The sequence below is a fragment of the Elaeis guineensis genome, chromosome 4, assembly GCF_000442705.2.
Source record: "Elaeis guineensis isolate ETL-2024a chromosome 4, EG11, whole genome shotgun sequence".
Taxonomy (NCBI): domain Eukaryota; kingdom Viridiplantae; phylum Streptophyta; class Magnoliopsida; order Arecales; family Arecaceae; genus Elaeis; species Elaeis guineensis.
This window is the reverse complement of record NC_025996.2, coordinates 1829147-1853248: the sequence shown is the minus strand read 5'-3', so window position 1 is coordinate 1853248 and position 24102 is coordinate 1829147. Positions and strand designations below refer to the sequence as shown.

Genomic DNA, 24102 nt, shown 5'->3' with positions numbered 1-24102 from the left:
ATCATAGGATGCCAGATATTGGCTTTGTAATGGCAGTGTCTGTTGGTTTTTTATTTATTTTATAATTCTGTTTTGTTCATCGGCAAGTGTAATACAAGTTTTGCTTGTTTGCAGCTTTTAATCATAGCCTTCTATATTATTTGGGCAGGTGATATATCGGGATTTCAAAGCATCTAACGTGCTACTAGATAAGGAATTTAGGCCAAAGCTATCAGACTTTGGCCTGGTAAGGGAAGGACCAAAGGAAGGGAACACCCATGTCTCTACAGCGGTAATGTTGCATTTTCTTTATGAAGATTATTCATTTGAATCAGTTACCTCTGCTAACTTGTTTATGTAAATTCTTCATATTAGGTCAAATGGATGTTCAGCTCAACTTGGTATGTTTTAATAGTGGTTACCTGTTTTCCCCCCCTTTTTTTATGTTTGAAAATGTGAGGTGTTAGCCCTTAATACAGATTAAAAAAAAAAAAACATACAGCTAGTCAGGAGATTCTTTGGACATGCATTTCTGATGATGATTGTGGTTCACATAAGATCTTGGAATAACTTAAAAGTACAGGTTATTTATTATACATGACTTCATAGACTTGCTGCATTCCTAGATGTAATATTGGATGTCCATAGGGTTCCTCCTTGTGTCAAAGGTAGCCCAAATAGGAATGCTTGTGAACGAGAATTTGCCAAAAAACAAACCCTAATAGGTGGGATAAAGATAAATGGTTGTGGTTATGGTTATGTCTATACATTTCCACTATAGATTGATTTGTTTGCTTGCTATGACACTAATGTTCAATAGATGGACATGCTACAGATTTGACCCTATAGTTGATCGATTTACTGTTTAAGGTACTAACTTCCACTTCAAAATGGCAACTCATGCATATATGACCATTTTTTTTAACTAGACTGTGCATACTCTCTAATGTGATAATATCTGATATAATAAATACATAGCCACCAAGAGGCATGTCGATTAGATATATATATATAGAATAGACATGATGGAAAAGGAGTTAATTGCTTGTATTATTGTTTGAAATTGTTACGTTCCAAATTCGGGACATAACAGGGCCATGCTACTGAAGGATGCCGTCTTCAATAACATGAAGCCTATCAATTATAATCAGCTAAAATCTATCATAAAAAAATATAATAAAGATTCAAATCCATCATTCGTCAAGTAATTAAACCAAGATTGATTCAAAGTATCTAAATCCGAAATCATATATATCAAACCCATATTTTAAAATTTATCAATAGTTGATTACAAGTCTATAATTATTCTATAAATTAAGATTCAGCTGTAAATCTCTAAGCTCGCTAGTGTAGACCCTCAAGCCTAGATCATCCTTCATTCCTAATCTTATTCATCTGGACAAAAAAAGAAAAAGATATGAGCTACACTAGCTTAGTAAGTAGAACCTACACTTTCTTACTAGATCAAGAATGAATTTTTTTCATGCTAATATAATATTTAGAAAATAACACATATTACAAAATAAAATATTTCAGAGTATATAATAAACAAGTCATAAAGATAATCATGCACGCGTAAATTCATGAATATTTCATAAACATGATTCGTAAATCATTCTTGTCAAATATTCGTATCATAGTTCAAAATATTGCTCATAGATATTCGTGCTAAGGTCACTTTATATCCATAACATGGTCATGTTTCTTAATTGACAGAATTCTTGTTTCAATACCGACGACTTTATATCCGTTGGCGGGGCTATGTTTCTTGTGGATGTTAACTCGGGGTGTTGACCTTCCCATAGAAATTCATTCATAGCTATTTGAGAGTCTTTGAAATCTCTATTTTTTTTAAACATACATATATACAGATGAAAAAATAATAAAATTTATGCTTCATAAACATGCTATTTTTTATAAAACATATTCATAGAATCAATGATGATAATAAAATATACTTTTCATATCATATATGCTGATCTTTATTCTATGAAAAATATGATTTCATCAATAACAGATTATTTGAATGAAAAATATTATAATTTAAAAATAAATAAAGAGTGTAAGATCTGTTCACCTCGTTTGTCCTAGATCTTCAGACTTCATTAGGAAAATCAAGTAATCCTATTTAAAATATCACAAAAATAATCAACTTCTATGCCATGAATTCAATAGAATTATATCATAAGAAAAGATGATCATTGATCGGGTGGTCGGTCTAATAGGCTGTTTGGACATCGGAGATTCAGGATCTCCTAGCTGGGGGTCAGATCTAAATGACTCAATCAAGAAATTATGGAGCACAGGTTGGATCAAGACCAAGATCAATCAACAGAGTTCATCAATAGTGGATTTCAAAGATATTAGACATGCCCGGCATGGGTTTGACATACGGCACAAATATCAAAGCAGTTTCAAGTCATTTTGTCGGGATCAACATGGATCCCTAGAAAAGGAAGACATGGTTCGATACTGGAATCTCTAGATCTTCTTAGAGAAAGAAAGTGGGTGAAGAGAGAGGAAGTAGAGATAGAATCTTCGTATTCTTCAGAAGAGGAATTCATGATCAAGATCATCATGGATTATGTCAAGATGCTCAATAGGGGTTAACAGTGATCGGATGTTACGAATTTCTAGCAAGGATCGGGTCAGGATCCGACAAATTGCATGGATATCGAGGTGATTTTGAGCCTCTTTTCCAAAAGAATTTCTTGGGTTTAAAGCAGGGGAGCATGACAACAGATACTAGGGTTCATGGATTAAGTGGAGATGAAAGAGAGAGGGTAGAGAGAGACATAAGATAGGAGAGAGAAAATTCTTTCTCTTTTCTTTTGTTTCTTTTATTTTTTTCTTTTCTTCTTTTTCTTTCTTTTCTTCGTCTCTTAGCCGAATAGGGAGGACGGGTGGTGGTTGGTGCTCCGACGGGGTGCGGCGGCATAGTTGGAGGTTCGACAGTGGACGATCGACGGCAGCGGGGCAAGGGATGGCTGGCGGCAAGTGGCCAGCCAACAAAAGAACAAGAACACTAGGAAAAATAGGGGACCTGTCTCTTTTTTTTTGTTTTTCTTATCATTGGCTGATCACTAGCGGCCAACACTTGTAGGGGAGGCAGCAAACAAGTGGAACGTCATGACTTAGGGGTACGGCACTTAGGGCGACGGCAGCAATGGCTGGAAAAAGGGGGAGAAGGCTCATCTAAAATAGGAAAAAATAGAGGTTTGTTTTTGGTGGCTTTTCCGACGAATCCGACAGTTGGCAGCTGTGCACAATGACATGAGAAGAAGGGGAAGGAAGAGAGGAAGAAGGATTCGGGCTTTTTACCTTGGTTCCGATGGATCTTTGCCCCCGATTTTCGACAGGCATGATGAGGGTATCCGTGGCTTCAATAGGAGAAATTAAGGAGAAAAGAGAGGAAGGCGGGTGATCATCGTGGACAGCTTTGGAGTAGAGAGGGAGAGATTTATAGGGCGGAGGGAGGCCAAATCCTCCTCAAAATCGGCTTCCTTTCCGATGTATTCACATGGAAGAAGACTTCCATTGGGAGTTCAATGTTTGTTTTTTTCTCTTTTTTCTTTTTTATTTTTGTTGTTTTTTTTTTATGCCCTAAGATTCGTGCAGTAGGAAAAATTTAGGGTCGGATATCACAGAAATCATAAAAAAATTAAAGGCATATGACATATTATGCTGTGGAGTGAGAGTAATGTAAAGACAAGGTACATAATTTTGCTAATATTTCATATGGCATATTATGCTGTGGAGTGAGAGTAAAGTAAAGACAAGGTACATAATTTTGCTAATATTTCATAAGGCATGTGCTTTCCCTACATGCTAGAAATTTGGGATTCAGGTTTAGTTCGGGGGGAAAAAGAGTTAACTTGTACATCAACAAAAGTTTCTCTAAAAATCTAGAGAAGAGGAGATTGAAAGTTTAACAAGATATATAGATTAAGAACATGAAGTAGATAAAATGGAATAGCTCAGAAAAGTTAAGAAAATTCACAAGCAATATATTTCCTCTTGAATATCATAAAGTTTGCTGAAATTTTTTTTTTTTTAAAAAAAGATTTTTATTAAGGTCTGGTTGTATTTCAGAGGCTATTAGAGAGCTTTTCTAAATACCATGACCAGGTTCCTACACCAACTTTATCCCGAGGATTTGTAATCATTGGTTCTCCATTTACTCCATAATATCCATTGCGTGACAAATGCTACTAGGAAAACAGAAACTTAGAAGAAATAGTGGTGTGACACATTCTCACTTTCATCCTCTGAAACTGATATTCCTAGTTTTCTTACATTTTACCAAATGTGTAGTTACAAGAGAAGTTCTTCACTTTTTTAACATTGTCTAAATTTTCATTTAACTTCTCGTGTTCCATCCTTGCTACTGTATATGCATATGTTGATAGTGGAAGGGTGTAAAATCTATGAGCTCCAGAATGTTCATTGACACTAGAGTTCCTATTCTTTGCTCTTTCAATGGTGTTTACCCTCTGTAAAACCTTACCTGGCTCTTATTTTTGCTTTCAAATTGCACAATACTATTGAAAGCAAACACCTTCTCATGTTCATCATGAACTCGTTTTGATCAGCCTGTTGGGACTTATGGGTATGCGGCTCCAGACTACATTCAGACTGGTCATCTCACAATTGAGAGTGATGTGTGGAGTTTTGGAGTAGTGTTGTATGAAATCCTTACAGGCAGGCGGACATACGAAAGAAATCGTCCGCAAAATGAACAGAAGCTTTTGGAATGGGTGAAGCAATTTCCTGCAGACAGTAGAAAGTTTAGCATGATTATGGATCCAAGACTAAGAAATCAGTATTCTCTGAAAGCTGCACGTGAAGTTGCGAAGTTAGCAAACAGTTGTCTCGTGAATAATCGGAAAGATCGTCCAAAGATGAGGGAGGTTGTAGAATGCTTGAAGCAAGCCATTCAAATGGATTCAATGAAAGAACAGGCTTCAACATCTGGCTCGGACAAGCAGAAGAGACCTGAGTCTTCAAGAAGAAGGTGACCATTTTGCTAGGCTGAGGGAAGGGATGAATATGGTCTGTAAGAGATTCTTTTTATTTTTTTCCCCCTTGTGGCAGTGCAGCTGCCTATCCTACATCTTAATATGCTTCAGAGTGCATGGAAATAATAAGGTGGAATGGATCTTATACGAGATTCTTTGAGTATGTAAATTGGAAAATATCAGCTTGCTTCTTTGAATTTTACTTTTGATGAATTGTTATTATCCTAAAATTAGTGTGCAGTCAAGATTGTACGAGAAAAAAAGAGTTATGCTTTTACTATGGGTCAATAAATCTTCAGTTCATTTAGGTTTCACCTTCCAAAAAGTATTTCAATCTACATTATGGATAATTAATGCTAGCTTTTTATAGCGAAAAGGCTTGAGATCTAAACTTGAGTTCAACCGACGGCAATTTTACTTTATAACACTTGTACTTTTTTATTGCATTTATCTTCTCAAACAACAGAAATGCAACAATGAATTATAAATAACAGCTTGAATAGCATGAGCGAGCTTTTTCGAGGAGAGACGTGGAGGTTCTTCATGTCTTGACATTCAGTTGGGTGAAGGGGAGTTCCATTATACGATATCTTGCTTCCGAACAATGTTATTTAGATTGGCCATAAGATTTCTTGCTTCCTACCAATGTCATGCAGTTAATCGGCCTATAGCTTTCTTAGAGGTCCACAACTGAACTTTTTTTCTTTTTTTCTAATTCAGTAAAAGATTCCTCGAGTGTAAAACTTCCATGTTAGTGTCCCAACATTGCACAGGGAGAAAGAAGGCTCTTATTAGAAGAATGATATAAAAAGATAAATACTATCGCGATCCCTGCACAATGACGGCACGTAGTAATAATATCCTTCAAATTATTAAAAATCTCAAATATTTGTGCTTTTCTCTTGCCATACCATATGCTATGATGCATGATGCTTTTTTTTTTTCCCATTATTTTGCCTCTTTCTCTCTCCCCCTCCCTCTCTTTCCCTTCTTTGTACTTATCTTTGGATAAACAAGTGAAAAGATACTTTTAAAAGATGAGAATTTTTTGTTGTTTTAAGAACTTTCAATAAATCTGCTGGATTTTTTTCTTTAGTTAAAAATATACTACTATTTACATTCTAGGCCAGGTTTATCCTTTTTCATTTCCACAAATTCTTCCTCTTTATTTTCAAAAAGAATATGAATTTTTTTAATTGTAGAGCTGAAATTAGATCAGAAATAGATTGGATACTAGTATATCCATATCCATACCCATATTTATTTTGTTTAATGGATACATATATGAGTATGAATATTGGTTGGATGCAAAAATTCATATCCATATTTATTATAAATAATTATGGATATAAATCGGATACTAAAAATATGGATATAAATAATGATATAAGTCAGATAATTAAATTTTATAATCATAAAATCAAAATATTGCTAGGTAGGTAGTTGATAAGTTAACATCATATTAATATGGTTATATATTATGTAAAATTTTTGGATGCTATATATAAAATTAAATAAAATTATAAATAGAATCGAATATTTGATATGGATCGGTCGTCTGTCCATATCCAAAAATATTTATAGATGAAAATAGATTCGGATGGATATTATTTGATCTATTTTCATCCTCATTTATCTTATCCAAAATAAGAGACAAGTGGTACTAGAGTTAGGCTTACTGTAACGGTATTATGGTTCAGACTAATAAACTAAAGTGGTATCTTTTTTGTTAGTCAATGTAGGATGGCTCAGATTTATATTTTTTTTTTCAATCGGATATCTCCAAAGTCAAAAAGAGACTAATTTGATAGGTGTTTTTGAGAAGAACTTAATGAGTGGTCCCTGTATGGACCGGACTTTCAAACACGTGGTCCATCTACTGCACTTGTTTTTAGTTTTCGACGCCTCTAAAGTATATACATGTCTGGCATGGTGATGGATGGGGGAGGGATCGGAAATTAAAAAAAAAAATAAAAAGCTGTCCACAACCCCGCATTACCACACGAGTTCTAAGGAGGGAATCATGCGTTAAAAAAAAAAAATATATATATATATAATTGTAATGTTTACTCAGTCGCCAGATAGCTTTGTTGTTTCCCACTTGCCGCTGTCTCCTCTCTATTTTCTGACTCAAACACTTTTTTTATCTCGTAAACCGATGATGGACCTACGCAATCTTTCCTCAAAATTGGTGTGAGAGAGAGCATTTTCGCCAAATCCATTCCAAAATGGCGTCATCAAATATTATTTTGCATTTTTCATTGGTTTGATATTTACCAGTGTGTTCAGGCATTTCATTTATCTAGAAGATGACAAGCTCCTACGCTGGCAACTTCACTGCAGTCAAAGAAGCATCCAAAAGAGTCACGAGCCGCACGGGTGAAACCTGTTGGTCCTGGGATAAGTATTACTGCAAAAAAAGAGAAATTAACAACGTAGACGATTCCCACGGTTTTGTCGCATCTATGGATTGGTGGCACGCTATTTATAGCACGGCACAGGACACGAGAGAGAGAGAGAGAGAGAGAGAGGGAGAGAGTGTGTTCTGAAGCTTAACCGTTGTTCCCTGACGACCACGAGAAACGTTAAAAAAAGGTAACTGGACACCAACAAAACCATCACGCCACCTGCAGATAACTCCCGTCAGAAACGTTAAAAAAAATAAATTTATATTTTAATTCTCAAACTAAATCAAAATTTTTAAATAATTTTTAAATTATAAAAAAATAAAATCTAATCTATGAATTATCTAAATCGATTTAATATTACCCTCGTATATGATTTTGATGATTTTTTCTTATAAAAAATTTTAATGTGACGATCTCTGATATTTATGTGAAACATTCTTTACTCGCAAGGCTTAACTAGCATTAACGTGGTTTAAAATATTTTGAATCACATCATTTTTTTTTTTTAAATTTGTTGATATAGCCAAAATTTCTAATTTCATCTTCTTTCTCAAATCTCTCACCTTCCATCTTTCTTCTTCTCATCTTCAAAATTTTCATGAAAAAAAAGAGAAAGAAAGAAATCTCCTTCCCTCCATGGCCCCATGCATCCTCCTCCTTCCTCATAATTCTTATATTAAATTTTTTATCACTCCATCTCACTGAACTCTCCTCACCTACTCCCTTCTCAAATCTCTTATTTCCTATCTTTTTTTTTGTCCCTAAAATCTCAATAGAAAAAAAAAAAAGAAAGAAAATCCTTTTCTCTTCGTGGCCCCATTCTCCTTCTTTGCTTTGTTCTTTTCTTCCACTTGTCTTCCATCGTCTATCCTAATATCTTCCACCAAGTCGACGTCAGTTTCATCATCTTCTCTTCCCAATACAAACCCTCTTTCCTTCGTGATCCTATCCTCCTCAAAGAAAAAGATTAGAAGATAATCAGAAAAGAAGAGAACACTACGGTGGTTGTCATATCAGACTTTCGGTGGTTTTCAATCACTTTCGATGAGAAAAAATTATAGAATCATATTTGAGGATAGTATTAAAATGATTCAGATAGTTCGGAGACTAAATTTTAGTTTTTTATGGTTCAGGATCATTTAAAAAATATAGCTTAATTCAAAAATCAATGATATAATTTATTCTTAAAAATAACATTAAAATGGTTCAGATAATTGGAAAGCTAAACTTTAGCTTTTTATGGTTCAGAAATTATTTAAAAAAATCATATTAATTCAGAAATCGAAAATATAATTTATTTTTTAAAATATAATTGAAAACCAACAAAATCATCATGCCATTAGGAGACAACTCTTGACGCAAACGTTTAAAAAAGGTAATTGGAAACCAACAAAACCATCATTCACTTGGAGACAACTCCTGACCCCATCAACTTTGTCCTCCGTTTGGCAGTGGAAATTATGAAGAGAACAATCTCGAAAAAGAAAAATGAAAGGATACTTTTCTCATTGTTTGAATCCTTCAAGAAGGGCAAAAAAAATTTTTTTTTTTCTATTATTTGGAAAAAAAATTATGACAAATAGAGGAAATAGTTTATAAAACTCATCAAGTTTTCTGCTATTTGATGGGGAAAATAATACACTATAAAAAGTATCCTTAAACATCATCCTTATAAGTTAGATGAAATTACAATATGTCATAAGCTCATAGCTACTGAGTTTGATTCTCAAAGGCTAAGTATGGTTAATTGGTAAAAGGAAATGTTAAGACTAGTAGATACACAAGAAGTGGAGCGGCTCTTTAGAGTTCTTCTGCTGTCACCATGAATGGGCTAGTCATTAACTCAACTGCTCCATCTACTGCTTGTTCCCTATATTTATAACTAGAATTTGCATCTTTTATAGCGCTCCAATTCCATCCACATGATTGATAGACCATGAAGTGGTGACTCCTACACTGCGAATTAATCATAAATGGAGTACGAGACCTGGTCTATGGCCAGTTTGGAGAGGACATTGATGGCCACTTCAACCAGTATTCAATGCAGGGAGACTTGAGGTTATCTGGCTATAATGATCTTTGCAATATACTCAATATTCTGGAATTATGTGAGTTGGGTCTGAGGCTTTTAGCTTCAGAAATGGAGAAAATGGCCGTAGCGGGCGATGGAGAAGCCTCAAAGAAATTCCTTCTCTCAAGAAACGACCAAAAAAAAAAAAAAGAATGTATATTGCTTTGTCCTTAAAAGCAAAGCATTGGACTCCGAAAATTTCAAGGAACAAAGTTCATTTTCCCGGACGTTCTCTTATCATCCAAACAAGCCCAACATAATCTCTTTTGGTTGCGCAAAATTCACATTAAAAAAAAAAAAAAAACATAATTAAACTCTTTTGGATGTGCAAAATTTACATCACAAAACCACCATCCGACATAACACTATGAACAACTCCAACCCAAGTTCCAAATTTTTTTTTTTTCCCCTTAAAGTAAAGTGGAAGAAGCCTCTTGGGCCACTGCTGGAGTACTCTAGGAAACTCTTCTTTACATCAGATTACTCAAGCTCCCTCGTCCCATACAAAAACCAAAAAACAAAAAGAAAGAAGAAAAAAAGATGAAAAAGGAGAATCCCTTAAAACGTGAGCTTGCTTGTTTTATGATCTCCCTCTCTCATTGTTACACATACACTAGCAGCCAGCAACCATGGCATGAACGTTCCGAGAGTTTTGACGGATGATGAGGCTTGGCTTATGCTTTATCGTTGACGACGCCGACGAAGAAGAAGAGTTTCTCATAGAAGAAGAAGAGAACTTGTTGCGGTTATTCTCCAACGCCTCGTCCATCTCCATCTGCTCCTCCCTGCACTCCTCGCTGCAAAACGGCGCGTCCCCTCTGTACATGAAGATATCATCGCCGGCAGCGATCGGCTTCTTGCAGAGAAAGCAGGTGTCAAGGAAGTGGTGGGCGTCGCCGCCGGTGGAGATGGACTTGCAGAAGAACCTGGGCCTCCACCGCCGGCCGGAAAGGGAAGGTGTGTAGGGGAAGGAGGGGTTGGCGTCGGCTTCGAGGTCGAAGGAACCAAAAATGCTGGAGGAAGCGTTGGGAGATGATGAGAAGGATGAGGAGGAGGAGGTGTCCATGCTGAGATCAAAGAAGAATGGATTCGAAAGCGTTTCTTTTGGCTTTTGGCTTTCGCTTTTGTTAGAGTGGGAAGTGGTGGTGGTTGGGATAAGGCCGGGGAAGCGAAGGTGGGGAGAGATTATAAAGAGTGGGAGAGGATTGGAGAGAGAGGGACAAATGGATAGCTTTGTTAAGCTGTGGGTGGAGGCAGGAAGCTTATGGGAAACCCGTTGGCTGGGAAAACCTGAACGCATCCGGGTTTGGGAGACTTCCGACTTTGGCTGGAAACAAAGGGCGGATGGTCCAACTTGCCAATATTTTTTGCTCCGATCTACGTCAGTGCCATTGAAGGGGGACATCTTTTTGGGAATTACCTTTTGAAAAATGTTTTCAGATCCCAATAGTACTGTGCCAGAAAATATCGTACCATGTTGCATGATATTTTATACCATAATTATTTGCTGACGCTATAAATCACATCAATTCTCTCATACCATGAGGCATGCTAATAATGCAATATTTTTAGTTTGCTAACATTGGGACATGTATCAATTTGTAATGGTAAGTATAAATAATAGTTTCAGGATTTTTTTTTTTCTGAATCTAGTTGAGTTAAAAATATCCAGAACTGACCGACAAGTTGGATGATAGGTTATATGGTAGATATTGCATGTCTTGGATGAATTTGATTTTTTTTTTTGATATATTTTTTTATTTCAAGGATTATCACTATATTTTCTTAGAGTGAATAATGTTAAACCAAAAATAATAAAAAATTAAAATATCTTATTATATATAGATATTAATTTAAAAATTATTGGATAAAAGTTATAAATCATTACTAGACTATACATCATAAGCATTGCAATATAGAATATCAACTAGAGCTTACCATCCTCGCAAGATGTTGCCAAAACCCTACTGCAAATAATCAGACTAGATTAATTGGATGAACTTTGGAGCATATAAAAAGGATCACTTAGAATTAACCAATCTCATCTTTCTGGTAGAGAAGGGTTGTCCAAGTTTGTCCTCATTAATAGGTTATAAAATAATATAATAGTTTTCATTAAAAAATAGCAATACCTCTTTAGTTGTTTGCTAGATTCATAATGTTATTTATACCAAAAGAGTCCAAACCTTTAAGTTGGATGGCAAAATGTAAAATGGAGAATATAGGTACTTTTATTTGGATGGGTGTAATCTGTTGTTCTCTTTATGGTTTTGTTTTCCTAACTTCAAAGATTGTCTTTACTCAATATGAATAGTAGATTGTACAAAAATAAAAAAAAAATAAAATTAATTTTACAACATCTTATTATGTAAATTTTAATTTTAGTTGGTTGAAGAGGCCTATGAACCACTATTAGACCATGCATCATCAACCCTAAGTCATAAGACAATAACCAATTCTCATAAAGTTAAAAAGAAAAAAAGCTCACCTCATTACCCAAACATTGCCAACACCCTTAGATTATATTTTGATCGTGGATGGTAAACCTAGATTAATTATCTAGATTAAATGGATTAATTTTAAAGCAAATTGAAGGGACAACTCTGAGTTAACCAATTCTAGCTTTTTGATGGAATATTTTATTTATCCATGTTGATCAAAATAAATGGAGAAAAGAAGGCATCAAGGTATTACCTGTATGTTAGTTTTATCTATAACCATCTTCTTTACTCATTTGACCTTTTCAACTCATATACAAATAGTTATTTGTCAAATAAAGAATATTATAGTTTTTTTTTTTTTCTTTATACTAACTCTCACAATATGTTTACATCTTGATTGAGACACCAATTTCTATGAAAATCAAGCAATTGATATATGCATACACACACGCTTCGTATACATCCTTCTTATATATGTAGGCCAATATGCACCAACATATTTTCAGAGAGCAAGTATAGAATACGAATACATTAAATCAGTCAAAATTAAGATCACGGAGGGATCAAAATTTAGATCCTTAGCGTCTAACATCCAATAACTTCAACAACTCAATTACTTGACACCCTAAAATCAATGCATAAAAAGTTATTAAATTTAATTTTAATTTATCAGTCAATACTTAATATATTAGTTGTTTTAAAATTATTTAACCTTTGTCCTTTGATATTGATGGCGACATCCAAGTATTCTAGCTCATCAGCCTAATTGCCCGCTAAAACTATGGATGCACACCAAGAGCTTCGGGCAGACAAACCATCGTCCAAATTATTGAAAGCTTGAAAGCGAAAGAAGTGACATCAGGGGAAAGTTTGGATCCGATATTTTGCCATCTCAGATCCTCTGCACATTGGAATCTCGTGACTGCCGCAAACGTATACTAATAATCCAAGTTGTTGGAACATCGGAATCTCATGACTAAAATATTATTATAGCTCAGATCGGTGGCGTCCTCGTAATTTTATCCAATCCAGGCCTCAATACTGACCTCCGCGACCGAAACAAACTGCGGAAATCCCGGTTTCCCTAACCAGCGCGACTCAGTTACGTCACTCTACTTCCCACCGGCTACCGCCGGCTTCATCGCCGTACGATCCTGGAAATTTGCCGGTCGGTTTTTCTTCCCTCCCGCACTCCGGGTGACGTCGTCGTCCTCTCGGTGAGTGTGGATTTTGTCACGTTGTTTGGACACGGTTTTCCCACGATGGGTGGGTCCCGTGCTGACTCACGTGTGGCGACACGCAATCATAGCGTACAGGTTAAAATACATGCAGAAGCGACTCAAGCACCCACGAAAACACCTACCGAGGCAAGCGGGCACCCAAAAGCCACCCCAAGTGGTTATACGAAACCTCAACATCCTTCTACCAAAAAAAAAAAAAAAACTCAACATCAATTTTGATCATGGATAGTATTCCGATGGCCGCCGCACATGGAATCAGAATTTTTAGTACGACTATTCTAATAATAAAACTAAATCAAACCATTCAATTAATATTTTAATTATTTAATATAAAAAATAGTAGACAAAATATAAAAAATGATATATAACACTAATTTCATAAATATATTTGAAAAATTGCAAAAAAAAATTGATTAAGCAAATTTAATTAGATTATTACATATTTGCCTTTATCAACGGCGATAAAAATAATTTAGAGAATAATATTAAATATTGTACTATATTTATATCGATATGATTATGCTAGTAAGGATAATTTATGCTTATTTGAAAAATAAAATATAAATAATTTAATAAAATCATGGTTGTCATTAATAAAAATTGAATTGTGAGAAATAAAAATGGTGCTTAATAAAAGATATTGATGCAAAAAATGGTGGTATACAAAGCAAAAGTGATATGAAAATGCATGTGAAGCATATATAAAAATCATGAAAAAAAATATCTATAAGAATTTAGGTGAACTTGCACTAATTTTTTAAGTAAGGATTAAATTGATCATGCTATAAATCACTTCATGAACATTGATAACATTTTTATTTTGTTTAGTATTTACTCTTTTTCTATAAAAAAAAAATAAAATCAATCATTTATCCTAACTATATATCTTGCCGCTATCTGAAAAAATTAAATGTCCTCCTCTTTTTAACTCATTTTATTAGGAGTCTAATTTATAATTTTTTTTTCTAGGCTCGAATCTTTGGGCAAATTTTTTCGAGAAAGAAGTATTAATTTTTTAATTTTATTTTTCAAAATATTCTACTTGAGTGATAAAACAAGTATGAGATAATTGTCAGCATAACTAGAACTAAATTATTTTACAAAAAAGTTATTTTGATAACTATAAAAATTTGATTTTTTTTCAGCAAAATCATCTAGATATATTTTTAAAAAACAATTGCCTCGGGCTTCCCTTTGCAGCAACTTCATCATTTTGTACTATAGTGGTATAATGATTGAAATGATCAAACTATGAGATGGTCAGATCACTAGTCACATCAGCACTATGAAAGTTAGCGGAATGATTCCTTTTGAAAGCCCATGGTATGTCATTTCATTGAAGAGACGTACCAATTAAATCTCGTGAAACCAAAAAGCTGGTACAACGCACTAGAATAAAAAAATAAAATAAGGGAAATGATCAAAGGAGTAAGGACAAGAGTTACCGAACCCATGTTCCCCTCGAATCTCTAATTTAGGAATTCAAAAATTCTAATTTTAAGATTTTTAATTTATTTATTTTTAACATCTTTCGTTCTCCGAAAGTAGTGTCAGGAAAATCGTTAGTAGGACAGGCAAGTAATCTCGAGATTGAAAAAAATAAAAAATAAAAAATAAAGACAAAAAAAATATATAAACTCTCATAAATTGGTCCAATCCCCATGAAATACACCATTTTCCTTGCGACGATATTGGATCAAGTCCAAGGATGGGAATGCCTTGTGCTACTCAAAATATTCTCTCAAATTTTGAAAAAAAAAAATATTTATGCAACTTGGATTTCTGTACCAGTTTGATATGGGAACAATACGGATAGAGTTGCAAATGGATTCTTTTACTCATTTCAATCTTACAACCGTTGAAAATTGTTACGGCCAATCGCCTCATCCGATCATCGAAGAACGTGCACCTGCAAAAACGAGAAGTCCACACTGACCGGAGGCGGCTCCGACGGGGACCCTCCGACGGTCAAGTCAGAGAGGTGACTGGGCAACAGTAAAATGAAGACAGAGAGCTCGATCGAGGGAGAGAGGGAGAGAGGGAGAGAGGAGCGAGCCTGTGGTTTTGGAGTCGAGAAAGTGGGGGGAACGGATCCCTTGCACTGTTGCCTTCCCCGATTTATATAGTGGAGCACGGTATGGCGCCGTCATTAATGGCGCAGACAAGTGAGGAATTGTCAACTCACTGTAGACTGTCAGAGTCGCCGTGAAAGTGTCATGTCGCCGTGGGGTTGTCCAATCGCTAGGGTTGACAATGCCCTAGGTGGGATAATGCCCCTAGGCGGCAGTGCCGCATGCGGCTGTCAGAACCGACAAGCTCTGGCGGCTGTACGACGATCAGAGGAGTCGACCGACCATAGGTCGGTGGCCAGCTGAGTGGCGTCGGGCCCCTCCGTTGGTCGGCGAGTTTTACGTGAGTCGGCCAGCAGACCCCTGGGTTCAGTCGGTCGGAAAAGGTGCGCCCGACATATCCTCAGTCGGTCGTGAGCCGATAATTGGTCGGTGATGGCGTCAGTCGGTCGGTCCGACCGTCAGTCGGTCGGTCGGTCCCTCCGCCGTAAGTCGGTCGGCGGGTATTCCCCAATAGTTGCCCCCCTCCACTCCTGAGTCGGACGGTGAGCTGGCCGATGCTTTTATTTGGGCAGCAACCCCGGGCGAACAGGAGTGGATTCGTCGCGTGCCAGATTCCGACCGTACCGCGGGTTGATCCGATGTCAGGCGTCTCATAAATGCCAAGCGATTCGCTGGCGTCGGACGTATAGTCGGTATCAGATGTCACGTCGGCGTCAAGTGTCAGGCGTCGCGTCTTGTCGTCGTCAGACGTCACGTCGGTGTCAGGAGGTCGGGGACGATACGGTGTTAGACGACCGGATATCCGGCGCCGATTCTGGGAGCAGGGCGCTGTCAGGCGTCCCATCGGGAATGCGAATCGGCGCGGGCGCATTAATGCGGAACCGCGGCCACGTTTGCCGCGTGTCGAAAGTGGTTGGCCGGCGCCCCCGCATTTAATATGGGTGGTGCGGCCGTCCCGGGATGGGGCGCGCCGAATCATCAGGCCACCCGAAAGCCGCCACGTGTCGCAGATCCGTGGGTCTTCGGTCGGCGTGGAGACATCTCGGCCGTCGGACGGCCCTATATATATAGGACCATCCGGACCCAAGACCTCACAATCGCCATTTTGCTGCCGAAACTCTGTCCGGGCGATTTCTCAGTCGTCGCGGGCAGAGCTTTTCTGCTTCCAGAAGGGTTTCTTCCGGTTCGTGGTCTTCCCTTCATCCTCTTCTTCTTCTTCTTCGCCTCTTCTTCCTCTTGTTCGGCTCCGGTGTAATGGCCGGGAATCCGACTCGGGGAGCTCGGTCGGAAAATCCGACTGACGACTCCCAGTCGACTCCGAAAGTTGAGGTTTCCTCGCTTTCGGGGCCGAATGTTGATCGGCTTCGGGAGCAGTATTGCATCCCGGAGCAGTTTCAACTATCCGCCCCAGAGGCCGGCGGTTGGGTTAACAGCCCTCCGCCCGGCCAGCTGGCGCTGTACGTTGAAGACCTTCGCGCGGGTCTTCGGCTCCCGATTCCGGAGTTCGTCCGGAATCTGTTGAACTATTACGGACTCTGTCCGGCGCAACTAGCGCCGAACTCCGTCCGTCTCATAATTAGCTTTGCGCTGTTGTGTCAGTTCTTGCCGACCAACCCTCGCATTTCGCTCTTTCGGGCTTTCTTTGTGCTCCGACCCCACCCTAAAGCCCGAGGGTGGTGGCTCTTCAACCCCCGGAAGGGCCTTTCCTTCATCACTAGTCTTCCATCGTCCATCCATGGGTGGAAGAACCAGTTTTTCTTTGTTTCTTCTCCATCTTCTTGGGGCTTTCCTTTCCACTGGGGCGTGCCCCGAACTGAAGCCAATGACAACAGCCGGGTGGAGGCGGACGACCGGGAGGACTTCCACCGACTAAAAGATATGTCGGTCCCGAAGCAGAGGGAGCTTGTTACCGAACAAGCTCTCTATGACGCCGGCTTGAGCTTGGTCCCCCGACTAGGTATCGCCCGATCCCCCGGTCTCCTTTTCATTCGGCCCTTGGTCCGGTTCTTTAATTAACACTTTGGTCGGTATCGCAGGGACACCTCCAAGAATGCGGCCGACTGACGCCGAGATTCGGCAATTTGCGACAAGGAAGAGGCCAGCATCGGGGGCCGGACCTTCGCGCCCTCCGAAGAGGCCTGCTCCAGCGGCGCCGATCGTCGAAGCGTCGGCGACCGACCAATCGGAGCCCGTCATAGCGCTCGCGGCTCCGCGTGCGGAGGAGAGGCCGGTGGAAGAAGCGGCCGAAGGAACGTCGGCTGCCTCACCGGCAGCGGTGGAGCCGGATGACGTTCGGGAAACCGAACATCATCCGGCGGCGTCTGTGGCCGCAACGGGGGTGCTGGTTCTACTTCGAGCATCCCCTCGCTGCCGGTTCCGTCGGTCGGGGCAGCCGATCGAGGGAAAGCCCCGATGGACCCGCGGACGAAACAAGGTCGGGGAGCCGCTCTGTGCCGCCCAGCGCACAGTTCTCCGAAGGGGCGTCGGCGTTGGCCGACCACAACCTGGCGAGGAGGTTGTGCCAAGGGATCCTCCTCCCGGCCGACGTGGAGTCGCTAAGGTCTCGGCAAGTGACCGAGATGCTGTCCAAGTTCTACCCGACCATGGTCGAGGTAAGCTTTGTATCGCCTTCTTTCTCCTTAGAATTTTTCTCACCATGAGTTCCTGACGAAGCGCTTGCAACGGCAGCTGATCTACACAATGTCGGAGCTCGAGGCCGGATACCGGAGGTTCGGGAACGTCCGGGCGGCCTGGAAGGAGAGGTCGGCGGCGGCCGAAGCTGAGAAGGCAATGCTGGTCGACCACCTACAGCAGTCGGCCGACCGGGAGGCCAAGTTGGTAGACGAAGTCTCCCGGCTCGGGTCCGACCTAAGGTCGGCCAAAAAGGAGGCCAGACACAAGGGCCGGGCCGTGCGTCGTCTGCGGCACGAGCGAGATGGCGTGGCCGCTGAACTCCAAGGCGAGCGCGAGCAGCTTCGGGTCAGCCTGGAGAAGCTTGCCAAAGCTGAGGAGGACTTGTCGATCGCCCAGGCCGATGCCGACATAGCGAAGGCGGAGGCAGAGTCGGCGAAGGACGCACTCGGCCGGGCGGAAGAAGAGGCGAGGTCGGCGAAGGAGTCGGCCAGTCGGGCGGTTGAGGACTTCCGGGCCTCCGACCAGTATCGGGAGGAGATGCTCAAGTCGGGCTTCGCCTCGTACCGGGTGGGGTACGAGGACGGTCGGGATGCGGTCCGGGCTTTGTACCCGGAGCTGGACCTCAACAGCATCGTCCCACCGGGGGCCGAGGAGGAAGCCACCGAGGAGATGGCCGACCAGCCATCGGGAGGCGTCGTCGCCGCGGAGGAAGCCGTCCCGGAGCAAGTGGCGCCGACTGCCAGTCCCCCGCCGATCGAAGGTCCAGCTTCAGCCGTCGACCCAGCGCCGATCATGGCCGACACACCGGTCATTCCCGATCTTCCGTTGGTCGAGGAGATCGACTCAGAAGGATGATCGGGCCTTGCCGACTTTCTTTTGTTTTTTCTGTTTTTGAAATACTTGTAATCGGGCTTCGACCCGACTTTGTAAGTATTCTTTCAACTTTGAATGAAAACTTCTTCCACTTTTTACTCTGTCTGTTTCTTTCAAATGTATGGTTGAATGCCTTCGTGAGTCGCTAACTTATGTAAGTCGCTAACTCACATAAGTCGGTAGGACGTTCGGCAACTCGTGCTGCTACGAAGGTGGGGTAAGTCCTGACTTTGGATCGGCTTCTGATAGTCAAGGTCGTCAGTCGGGCGCGTCTGTTGAGTCGGGAGCCGACCGACCGTGATAAAGGTTCGGTCGTCGGGCCTCCACTGACGCGTTCGAATGTCGTCCGGCGCATTCAGTCGGGGAAACGACGACAAGTCGGATCCCGATGCCTTTGTGTTGGGTATTCATGCTGCGCCTTTTGATATACGGTGGTAAGCCGAATATCGTCCGGCCGGCCGTAGCCCGGTCGGTAAGTCGTCAATGCGACAAAGGTCGCGTCGTGCGATAGACGGTGGTAAGCCGAATATCCTTCGACCGGCCGTAGCTCGGTCGGGAGTCGCGACGTCGGTCGCGTAGGCATTTCACCTTTCTTTGGTCGGGGCTCGATCGGCTTGTTAGCCGATGGTCTCTGGCCCGAAAGTTCGACCGTAGAAGGAGTGTCAACTCCCGTTAAAACAGATGCATCGGCCCTTTTAAGGGTCTGATGCGTCGTCGAAAGTCGAAGGAGTGCAACCCCCGTTGATATGGATACACCGGTCCTGGTAAGGGTCCGATGTGTCGTCGAAAGTCGAAGGAGTGTTAACTCCCGTCCGTGTAGACGCGTCGGTCCTCGCAAGAGTCCGATGGGTCACCGACGATAAGGTCGCCGGCTTCAGGCGGATACCGAGTCCAAGACGGTATGTCGGGGCTCGAACTTGGTGAGCGTTGATCGCTAGTCGAAGAGTTAAAACTCCGAGTTTTCAAACTGAATTTGTATTCCGACTATCGAATTACAAAGTTTACGGGTAGTACAACTTCAAGTTGTCGGCGTTCCAAGTTCGGGGAATGGGTTTTCCTTCAAGGGTCTCCAATCGGTAGGCTCTCGGACCATAAGTGTCTGCTACCTTGTAGGGCTCTTCCCAATTTGGAGCCAACTTCCCTTGGTCCAGGGGCTTCGAGACTTCTGCCTTCCTCAGGACCAAGTCGCCAGGCCTGAGAAGCTTTGGTCTGACCTTGGCATTGTAATACCGAGCGACCTTCTGTCGGTACGAAGCCATGCGAATTTGAGCCTCGTCTCGTAGTTCGGGGAGGAGGTCTAGGTCGGCCCTCCGACATTCGGAGTTGTCCGGCTCTTGATACCGCTCGACTCTTGAAGACGGCAGTCCAATCTCGAGCGGGATCATTGCTTCCGTCCCGTAGGCCAAGCTGAAAGGCGACTCCCCGGTCGGAACGCGGGGGGTCGTTCGGTAAGCCCACAGAACGGAGCCTAGCTCGTCGACCCAGAGGCCTTTGGCTTCGTTTAGTCGGATCTTGAGTCCGTGGAGCAAGGTCCGGTTGGTCACCTCGACCTCGCCGTTGGACTGTAGGTGCCCGACTGAAGTCAGTCGGTGCGTGATCTGGAACCTGGCGCAGAAGTCCTTGAAGTCTTGGTTGTCGAATTGCCGCCCATTGTCGGTGATGATCGTATGCGGCAACCCGAACCTGAAGATGATGGACTTCTGGATGAAGTCCTCCATCTTCCGCTCGGTGATCTGCGCCAGGGGCTCGGCCTCCACCCACTTGGTGAAGTAGTCGATGGCGACAACGATGAACTTTCTCTGACCCGACGCTGGAGGAAAAGGACCAAGAATGTCGACCCCCCACTGGGCGAAGGGCCATGGAGCGACAATGGGAGCAATTTGACTGGCCGGTTGGTGTTGAATGTTGGCGTATTTCTGACAAGGTTCGCACCTCCGGACCAATTCGGCCGCGTCCTTCCTCATGGTAGGCCAGTAATAACCTTGTCGCAGGACTTTGTAGGCCAGGGACTTGCCCCCCAAGTGATTCCCGCAAATTCCTTCGTGAACCTCTCGGAGAGCGTAGTCGGCGTCGGTCGGTCCCAAGCACCTAACTAAGGGGAGGGAGAACGACCTTTTGTAGAGTCGGCCCTCCATGATTACATATTGGGAGGCCGACCATCGGAGCCGCTTGGCCTCCGCGGGATCTTCGGGGCTGATCCCGTCGGTCAGATACCGAACGATCGGGTCCATCCAACTTGGTTCGGCCGTTAGCTGCTGTACTTCTTCGACCCGATCGATGCTTGGCTGCTCGAGATTCTCCACGAACGTCCGACCCAAGGAGTCGAAAGCCGAAGTTGCCAATCTGGAGAGTGCGTCGGCACGGGCGTTCTCCGACCTAGGGATGTGGAAAATTTCAAAATACCTGAGGTGTGCCACGAGGTCCTTCACCTTCTGAAGGTATTTGACCATAGTCGGATCTCGTGCCTCGAATTCGCCCTTGACCTGCCCCACGATCAGCTGAGAGTCGGAGAATGCCCGGAGGCTGTCGACGCCCAGTTCTTTCGCCATCCTCAAGCCGGCGAGGAGTGCCTCGTATTCGGCTTGGTTGTTGGAGGCCTTGAAGTCGAACCGGAGGACGTACTCGGTGACCACCCCATCCGAATTCGTGAGCAGGAGCCCGGCCCCGCTTCCCTGAGCATTTGAAGCTCCATCGATGTGGAGCACCCAGGTGGAGATCGGGTCTGGCTCGGAGACCGCATCTCGTCCCGGGTCTTCAGCTCCCGACCCTTGGTCGGTTGTTGGGCACTCGGCGATGAAGTCGGCCAAGACCTGAGCCTTCAAGGCAAGCCTTGGTCGGTACTGAATGTCGAACTTGCTGAGCTTCATCGCCCACTTTGCCAGTCGTCCAGATGTGTCCGGTCGGTGCAATATCGCCCTCAGGGGCTGGTTGGTGAGCACCACTATGGCGTGAGCCTGGAAGTATGGACGGAGTCGTTGTGCGGAGACGGTTAGGGTGAAGATCATCTTTTCCGTCTCCGAATACCTGGCTTCGGCGCCGTGGAGCACCTTGCTGGTATAATAGATAGGCTGATGGGTTCGGTTCTCGTTTTCTCGGACAAGGACCGAACTGATCGCCTCGGAAGATGTGGCCAAATAGAGATACAAGGTTTCCCCAACCTGCGGCTTTACGAGCAGCGGTGGGGAAGTCAAGTACTTCTTCAGGTCTTCGAAGGCCCGTTGGCATTCATCCGACCAAGAAAAACCATTTGCGTGGCGCAAAGTTTTGAAAAACGGGAGGCACCTTTCAGCTGATCGGGAAATGAATCGGTTGAGAGCGACGATTTTTCCGTTCAGCTGTTGGACCTCCTTCTTGGTGTTCGGATGACGCATGTCGAGGATTGCCTTTATTTTCTCAGGGTTAGCCTCAATCCCTCTCTGAGAAACGAGGAATCCGAGGAACTTTCCTGAGGTCACCCCAAAAGTGCACTTGGTCGGGTTGAGCTTCATTCGGTGTCGTCGAAGGGTGCGGAAGGTCTCCTCGAGATCCTGAACATGGTCCAGGATCTGGGCACTCTTCACCAGCATGTCGTCCACCTACACCTCCATGTTGCGCCCGATCTGGTCTTTAAAGACCTTGTTGACAAGTCGCTGGTAGGTGGCGCCGGCGTTATTCAGTCCGAAGGGCATCACTCGGTAACAGTAGAGGCCCTTGGGAGTCACGAAGGCGGTATGCTCCTCGTCCTCAGGCGCCATCCGGATCTGGTTGTATCCGACGAAGGCGTCCATGAAGCTGAGCAGTCGAAATTCGGACGTCGCGTCCACCAGCTGGTCGATCTTGGGAAGTGGGAAGCTGTCTTTCGGGCAGGCTCGGTTGAGGTCGGTATAGTCGATGCAGATCCTCCACTTCCCGTTGGTTTTTTTGACCATGACAACATTGGCGAGCCAATCGGGATACGTGGATTCTCGGATGAAGCCCGCTTCGAGTAGCTTGTCCACTTCTTCGTCGATGGCCCTCTGCCTCTCCGGAGCGAAGGACCTTTTCTTCTGCCTCACCGGCCTCGTCGTCGGGTCGATGTTGAGTCGGTGGGTTATTGTTTCTGGAGGGATGCCCGACGTATCTGCTGCCGACCAAGCAAATATGTCGGCATTAGCCGTCAGCAGCTCCGTCAGTCGGCGTCGTTCGGGGTCGGGCAGTTGAGACCCGACCCAAACTCTCCGATCCGGATTTTTCGCTATTGGGATCGCCACGAGCTGCTCGACCGGCGAACCTCGCTCTTCCTCCTCTCGTTGGTCCAGCTTGTCGATTGTCAGGGAGCCGCTCGACTCGTCATTTTGAGCGGAGATCTGGAAGCATCGGCGTGCGAGCTGTTGATCCCCGCGCATCTCCCCGACCCCGTTTTTGGTCGGAAACCGAACGAGGAGATGGTACGTCGAGACGATCGCTTTGAGGGCGTTCAGTCCGGGTCGTCCAAGGATGGCGTTGTAGGCCGAAGGAACTTGGACGACCGCGAAAGTTAAGTAGACCGTGCTTTGCCGTGGTTCGGCGCCGACCGTCACGGGCAAGGTAATTTCTCCCTCTGTCGTGACAGCGTCTCCGGCAAAGCCGATCAAGGGCTTGGAGACCCTCTTAAGTCAGTCGATTGACAGTTGCATCCGGGAGAAGGTCGAGTAAAACAAAACATTCGTTGAACTTCCATTATCAACAAAAATTCGTTTTACATCATAATTTGCTATTGTTGCCGACACAACAACAGCATCGTCGTGGGGAGTTTGGATGCCCCAAACGTCTTCTTCCGTAAAAGTGATTACGTCGTCCGGGCGTGGCTTTTTCGTCGGCTCGTCTCCCGCAGTCGTCCCCGGGCCCAGCCGCTTGGAGATCATGTTGATGACTCCGGCCGTCGGCTGATTGGTCGCCGCTTCTTCAGTCGGCTGGGGTCGTCGATCGGCAACGGGTAGGGTCGGCGGACCCTTCCGAAATTTGCCGAGATACCCCCGGCGGATGAGAGCTTCGATCTCATCCTTCAGCTGGATGCACTGCTCGGTGTTGTGGCCGTGGCCTCGGTGAAATCGGCAGTACTTCCGACGGTCGAGGCCTTTTGCCTTCAGAGGCGGAGGCCGTCGCAGGTATTCTTCCCCCTCGATCTCCATTAGAATCTGTGCACGAGGGGCGGAGAGAGGAGTGTAGGAGTCATACCTGGGGCGTGCCGGCTTTGGAGTCTGCTGCCGGGGTGATTTTTGGATTCGTCGGGGTGGCGAGACCCGACTATCGGTCGGGGGCCTGCTTGGTTCGGCGGGTTCCCGACCTTTCCTCCGCTTCTCCTTCGGGCCTCTGGGCTCGGCCAAGCGTCGGTCGGATGCTCCTCGTCCGCGCGCATGTATTTGTA

The 24102-nt window shown here is 43.5% G+C and overlaps 2 protein-coding genes and 1 long non-coding RNA gene across 4 annotated transcripts in view; 1 reads left to right on the top strand and 2 right to left on the bottom strand.

Moving 5' to 3' along the window:
• Positions 1 to 24102, bottom strand: part of LOC105044320 (protein root UVB sensitive 2, chloroplastic) — a 34584-nt gene that overhangs the window by 7716 nt on the left and 2766 nt on the right. The gene's annotated exons all lie outside the window — the stretch shown is intronic.
• LOC140857050 (uncharacterized) lies at positions 50 to 5142 on the top strand. The gene is made up of 2 exons (XR_012140544.1): positions 50 to 271; positions 4572 to 5142. It is a non-coding gene; the product is annotated as an uncharacterized lncRNA (long non-coding RNA).
• LOC140857049 (uncharacterized) lies at positions 9845 to 10791 on the bottom strand. The gene has a single exon (XM_073255286.1). The coding sequence runs from the start codon at positions 10774 to 10776 to the stop codon at positions 10090 to 10092; it is 687 nt and encodes a 228-aa protein (XP_073111387.1). The 5' UTR covers positions 10777 to 10791; the 3' UTR covers positions 9845 to 10089.